The sequence below is a fragment of the Colletotrichum karsti genome (genome assembly GCF_011947395.1).
Source record: "Colletotrichum karsti strain CkLH20 chromosome Unknown Scaffold40, whole genome shotgun sequence".
Lineage (NCBI taxonomy): Eukaryota > Fungi > Ascomycota > Sordariomycetes > Glomerellales > Glomerellaceae > Colletotrichum > Colletotrichum karsti.
The window spans coordinates 514,177-520,713 of NW_024065940.1; the positions used below are offsets into that span (position 1 = coordinate 514,177).

The window sequence follows — 6,537 nt, forward strand, 5'->3', positions numbered from 1 at the left end:
AAGCTGGTTAACCATCTGCCGTACGGTGAACATGATCGGTCTTTACAGGCCTGGGCTGTTTGAGTGATGCAAATGGCTGACGTTGGAGATATCCACCGAGGCTCAAGTCGGGTCGCGTCCGATATTCCACGACGAGATGTCGGAGAGGCGCCGCAACGGGCGCCGCAGCGATCTTGTAAGTCCTTCATTGGGCGACTTGCATATGCTGGCTTATCGAAAGAGTAAGTGGCGAATGATATCTGCACGCGGCATCACAACAGTAGTTGGCCACCTTTGACAACTGCGCTGCAAAATTTCCCAAATACTGTTTCAACTGAGAGCACCAACAGGTAGAGATCCAACGAACACAGACGCGAAAGAAATCCACCCCTGCCAATCCAAGTAACTGGAAACTTTCGCCTGGCAGCTGGAATCAGCACTTTGAATCCTTCAGCGGCTACTACTTCAAGCCCCCGGAATCGACCCCGGCCTGCAATTCGGACTACTCCGTGGAACCGCGGCCCGTAGTCAATTGACGCCATTCCGACCCACGTTGACGATTCCGCCAAATAACAAATGCCAAGCCCAAAGACCGACGTCCTGAGTCGGGGAAAATAACGACAGGCTATCGCGCGATCTCACGAAGCGTACTCCCGGAAGAGCTGGCTTAGCAGCTTCCGCGATTCAACGAACGCAACTCTGCGCTCTCTCGATCGTGTGTATTCAACTTGCCTATTGACTTTCTGAGCAGCTACTTGATGTTTATTGAACGCAAAGATGGGCAAAAAAGGCGATGATGTCTTTGACTTGAGTCCTCCACCGTATCAACCACAGCCTACCTCCCGAAAGTTCTTCATCCGCAGGCGCCGAGGACGTCTTGGGGCTCTCGCTGCATTGGCTTTGTTTCTTGTGACATTGTCACATTACAACGGTATTATCAGCACATCAACTGCTCCTTACGATCACGAGGAGGCTTTTCTCAAAGGTCTGAAGACATGCCAAGAAAAAGTCCTTTCACGCAATGAAGAGAAAACAACCACCAAAGACCGTATCAATCCCCGTTGGAATGACAAGTCTGGCCAAAAGAGAGCCGTCATTCTTCGAAATGCCACCCTCTTTGACGGGGATTCTGTGTTACCAGAGACGGTGGACATCGTCTTCGAGAACGGCATAATCAGGTCCGTCACAAAGCACGAGTCCAACACTGAACTACCCAGAGACATTGTCTCATACAACGTCAACGGGAGGTTCGTCACCCCAGGTCTCGTGGATATTCATTCCCATCATCTCGAGCTGCCCTTCTCCTCAGTCTCGGCAACTCAAGACGTGAACGAGAAACCAGGTCTCGGCCCCATCACACCCTTCGTGAGAGCAATCGACGGTTTCAAACCCTATGATCCGGCGATCAAAATCATCGCATCAGGCGGCGTCACTTCATCGCTCAACCTCCCCGGGTCCGGCAACATCATCGGCGGTCAGGGGTACTTGGTCAAGAACCTGCCTTTCCCAGGCGAGAATGGGGAACCGGTCGTGGAAGAGCTTCTCCTGGAACACGGGATTCCGGAGGAGAAGCGTCAGCGATACTTGAAGATGGCTTGCGGCGAGAATCCAAAACATTTGTACGGTCACACCCGCCTCGGAAACGTCTGGCTTCTGCGACAGCACCTCGAGAAGGCGCAGAAGCTGAAGAACAAGCAAGAGGCTTGGTGCCGAAACGCTCACGACGTTGATGCCTCACGGTTCAGACAACGTCAAATTGCAAATTTCATCGAGGAAAAGGGTGAGATTCCCGAGGACTTGGAACTTGAAGCCACTGTCGCGCTACTCAGAGAAGACTTCAATGTCAACATTCACTGCTACGAGCCGGAAGACTTTGAGAGGATGCTAGCTGTCTTGCATGAGTTTGGCGTTCACCCCCAGGCCTTTCATCACGCGCTGGAGGCCTGGCAAGTCCCGGAATTTCTGAAGCAACAGGAGAGGTATGCCAGTTGGTATGATTTACTGAGACTATCACTAACCGCAAGCAGGAATATCACCATTGCTACCTTTGCGGAGAACGCATTGTTCAAACACGAGGCTTACGGAGCAAACCTAAGAGGTCCACAGATCTTGGACGACCATGGTATCCGGGTTGTTTTGAAATCGGTAAGCTGCGGTGCCGACTATTTTAACGCTTCATGAGGCTGTCTGATAACCATCTCATTAGGACCATACTGGAGAAAGCAACCATGCCAAGTATCTCGTGTAAGCTGGCCCGCGAGATAACAACTTGATTTCATAGCTGACTTCACTCAAAAGATACCAAGCCGCGGTCTCTCACTCCTTCGGCTTATCAGAGAGCAAAGCCCTGCAGTCCGTGACATCTGCCGCCGCGAAATCCATCCAACAAGCCCACCGCATCGGGTTCGTTCGCCCGGGGTACGATGCCGACCTGGTCGTTTGGGATTCACACCCACTTCAAGTTGGTGCCACGACTATCCAAGTCTTCGTGGATGGTCGAGAGGTGCTCGATGCTGATGACTCTGTCGCAAAGCTGGAGACATCAGCTGCACCGTCGGACTTGGCCGTACCGAGTTCAAAGCTCTCGATCACACAAGAAGAACAGGCAGCGGTCTGCGGAAAGGCCACTCAACCTGGAACCAAGATCGTCTTCAGTGGTATTAAGCAGGTCCTTCTGGAAAACTCGCCACTCGATGATGAGCATGGTGAAGGCAATGATGGACTAGTCATGGTCATGGACAACGGGGAGATAGTCTGTCTCGATATTGCCTCCAAGTGCGTGTCCTCCCACAACGAAGACACCACGTTCGAAATCAACTTCAAAAATGGCTACGTCACGCCCGGTCTGGTCGCGTTTGGCAACAACATCGGCATCCTTGACATCTCCTCGGAGCCCTCAACAGGCGACGGCTCGCCCGGCCGCAAGGGCAGCGCGCTGAATGAGCAGAAGGACTTGCACTATGCCAAGTACGGCGTCCATTTCGGCGGGAGAGGCTTCGGTCGAGCTCGCGTTGGCGGTGTTACCAGAGCTATCACTGCCCCGATATTTGGAGGAGGAGCCCTTCGGGGAGTCAGTGTTGGTCTGCGGACCAGCGAGAATGCTACCGTGCTTGGCGGCGGTATCTGGAAGGACGAAGTTGCTTTGCACTTTGCCATCGGCCAGGAAGCCAAGGGTAAGGTCGAGACTATTGCAGATACGGTTGGAGTATGCTAACTTTCTGGTAGGCGATGATACGCCGACCATATCGTCTGGCATCGAGCGTCTGCGTCAGGTTCTCGAGGAAGGCCAGCAGACGAGCAAGCAGGACAGCGTCTACGCACGCGCTGCTAGCGGCACCCTGCCTTTAGTCATATACACTGTGAATGAGGTAAGAGAAAATCTGACGAACCTCCATCATGAAGATTCTGACCGTGCCTTAGGATGACATCTCTCAAGTAATCCTCCTCAAGCGCGACTTTCCATCCGTAAACTTTGTAATCTATGGTGGACATGCGGCCCCTTTGGTAAGCAATCTCCAGCATTATATCTTTCATTGCATATTCTAATCCTTCCTCTAGGTCGCGAAGGAGCTCGCAGAAGCAAAGATCCCCGTCATTCTCACCGGCAATCGCGGCGCACCCGACAAATGGGAGAAGAAGTCCGTCTTCGCCGGACCCCCCTTGAGCCCCAGCCCTGCCCAAGTCTTGATCGATGCCGGCGTACTCGTAGCCCTTGCAGTCCGTGGTGACTCGAAGGTGCATGGGCTTGCGCAGGAGGCTCAGTGGGCAGTCAAGTTTGCTGGTCTGAGTGAGAAAGAGGCGATCAAGCTGGTGTCGACGAACTTTGACAAGATTCTTGGATTTGACCTGGAGGATAAGGGTGGAGTCAAAGAGAACATATATGGTGGTGACTTCGTCGTCTGGGAAGGTAACCCGCTTCGCGGAGAGGGAAGTGTTGTGGTGAGCGTGCAGGATGATGGAAAGATTGGGGATTGCTGGCCTGATCATGAGGGTGCTGTTCTTTGAGACTAACAATTGACTCCTTGTGTACTCGTTGTGTACTTGCACCTAGTTCTTGCGTAGCTATGTTCCAAGTCAAGCGCAATAACCGAAACCACCGACTATTCCCTCATATAGCGCTCCGCGTCTTGTTTCCAGACGATTTGATGAGATCAGCAGCGTACTCCGCAACCGCATAGACCGTAGCCTGCGTATGAGCGGCCGGCAGGACGGGCATTATACTCGAATCAACAACCCACAATCCCTCCACGCCATACACTCTCAACTTGCTATCAACCACACCTCCCCATTCCCTCGGCATCATAGCCGCAGTTCCAGCAGGATGATCAAAACTTGAAGACAACCACGACTCCCGCATCATCGTCTCGATCTGGACGTCACTCGATGCTCCAAGACCAGGCATCACCTCCACAGCCGCAATGGAAGCCAGACTAGGGCTCAACATGAACGCCCTGGCTTTGGATACGGCGCGTACTAGGATGACGCCGTCGACCGGGTTGGCGATGGTGTTGAAGTCGACGAGAGGTGGGATGGAGGGATCTGGGTTGGTGGTGTTGATTACGATGGTTCCTCTGGAGAGGGGCTTCTGGAGGGCCACGGGGACGTTCTCGGCGCCGCCGAAGGTGATTTCAACAACGCCGGCCTTCGGGTTGAGGAAGTGCTTTTTCATGACGTCTCGTTGTTGGATATAACCCTGAACCAAAGCTGGATTCTCCGCGTAGACGAGTGGAAGGTACTGCAGCGGCTCTTGTCGGCCAAGCTGTTCGGTGATGTACTGATAGTTCTGGGAGTCGAGATCTTGCAAGGACGTGAACACGACCTTGTTTCCCCACGCATGTGTGTGAGGTCCGGTCTTGTTTGCCTGGTATTCCGCCCATGACTGATTGTAGAAGGTTGCGTTGTTCATCAGCTTCGGGTTGACCGATGTATCGTTGGAAACTTGGAGTAAAATGTCAGCAAAAATCTTCGACTCTCAGCGGTGGAGTGATGAGCCTACAGTCATACGCCATAAAGACGGAGGGGTGGTCTTGAAAGTTGGCGCCCACACCAGGAGCGTCCACTTTGACCTCAATCCCGAGACCTTTGAGAAGCTTCGACGGACCGATACCAGACAGTTGAAGGATGCGCGGGGTGTTGACCGCGCCGGCAGCTAGAATGATATTCCTGGATCTCACGAACCGCGTCCTCGTTCCGTCCCGACTCGCGACATCGATACCAGCCGTAACGTTGCCCTCAAACTTAATCGCACCACCATAATGACGAACAATCAAGTGAAGATTCTTACGATCGCTGACAGTATTGAAGTATGCCGTTTCCGAGGTCGAGCGGGTGCCGTTCTTCCCACCTGAGTTCTGCGGTAGCCACGCGATGCCGACGTTATTACCGTCTGCTCCGTCCTTCAGCTTTGGCGCTTTGATGTCTTCAACCCAAGAACGAGTTTGAAGAGCTATGGGATGCGTTAAACGTGCCCGTTCAAGTCAAAATCGCGATAACATACCGGCCACCGGCCACTGCCAGGACGGCAATCCAACCCTCACAGGACCGTTGCCATACGCATCCGCACTCCACTCGTAACCGTACTTGTCGACATACTCTTTCGCAGGAGGCTCAAAAGTCGAAGACTTGCGAAAATACTTCAACATGGTATCCCAGTTCCAGCCGGGGTTGCCGAGCGCTTCCCAAGCATCGTAGTCGGCTACTGACCCGCGATCCCACGCCATCCCGTTGACGCTAGATCCTCCACCGACCGTGGCGCCGATGCGAAGTCGTGATGTGCGGTTGCCGAGATGAACCTGTGGTACACTGGTGACATTGTAAAGGCGTGAAGACTGGTCGTAGGTGGTGAAGAATGGTACGGTGACGTTGATGGTGTTGGGGAAGTCGCCGTACTCGATGACCAAGACGGTTTCTGCACTCATGTCAGCAATAATCTTGGACTACATGAATTATACATGTTTACTGAACAGCTATTGAACAAATAGAGAAATTGAAAGAAAATTTGCCTTACTGTCACGGTTCTCACTAAGCCTGTTGGCCACCACAAGCCCGCTCGTCCCACCTCCTACAATGATGTAGTCGTATTCCTCGGCGACGGCATCCAAGTCCCTCCTGACACTGGAAGCACCAGAAACCAAAGCCGCACCAGAGATAATGGTCAATATCAGTTTGGTAGCCATCGTGATACCCTTAAGACGCATCATGACTCGAGAGGGTGAACGTCAAGGAGCTGTCAAAGGAGGACGAAACACTGACACGAACGCCTCTCCCGTGCGCTCGTGGGTGTGGTAGATTCTGCGGTACTACAGCAGCAGCACCAATGATTGAAGATGGCGAGATACTCGAGATAAGGCAACTAGTATTAGTCTTCTCACTTTAGTATAATAGTTATTAAAGGTCTAATTAGCTAAAGTATAGTCCTACTTGCTTTTATATACTTATTAACTACCCCCTTAATACTCCCTGTTACAACCTGTTAGGCATAACCAATAAAGGACGCCCCACTAGGATACTAGGCGGTTATAATAACACATTTATATATAGGATCATAGGAACACATAA

General features: G+C 52.3%; 2 protein-coding genes across 2 annotated transcripts; one reads left to right on the top strand and one right to left on the bottom strand.

Moving 5' to 3' along the window:
• Positions 1-1,000: 1,000 nt before the first annotated feature.
• CkaCkLH20_10497 (uncharacterized protein) lies at positions 1,001-3,984 on the top strand (the record flags this gene model as incomplete). Its single annotated transcript, XM_038893211.1, has 8 exons — positions 1,001-1,052; positions 1,121-1,958; positions 2,007-2,124; positions 2,186-2,223; positions 2,278-3,152; positions 3,205-3,347; positions 3,400-3,483; positions 3,538-3,984. The coding sequence occupies 8 exons, from the start codon at positions 1,001-1,003 to the stop codon at positions 3,982-3,984; spliced, it is 2,595 nt and encodes an 864-aa protein (XP_038741621.1).
• Positions 3,985-4,087: 103 nt separating this feature from the next.
• On the bottom strand, positions 4,088-6,179 carry CkaCkLH20_10498 (choline dehydrogenase; the record flags this gene model as incomplete). Its single annotated transcript, XM_038893212.1, has 4 exons — positions 4,088-4,917; positions 4,976-5,425; positions 5,477-5,887; positions 5,987-6,179. 4 exons carry the CDS (start codon positions 6,177-6,179, stop codon positions 4,088-4,090), a joined length of 1,884 nt encoding a protein of 627 aa, XP_038741622.1.
• Positions 6,180-6,537: the final 358 nt, after the last annotated feature.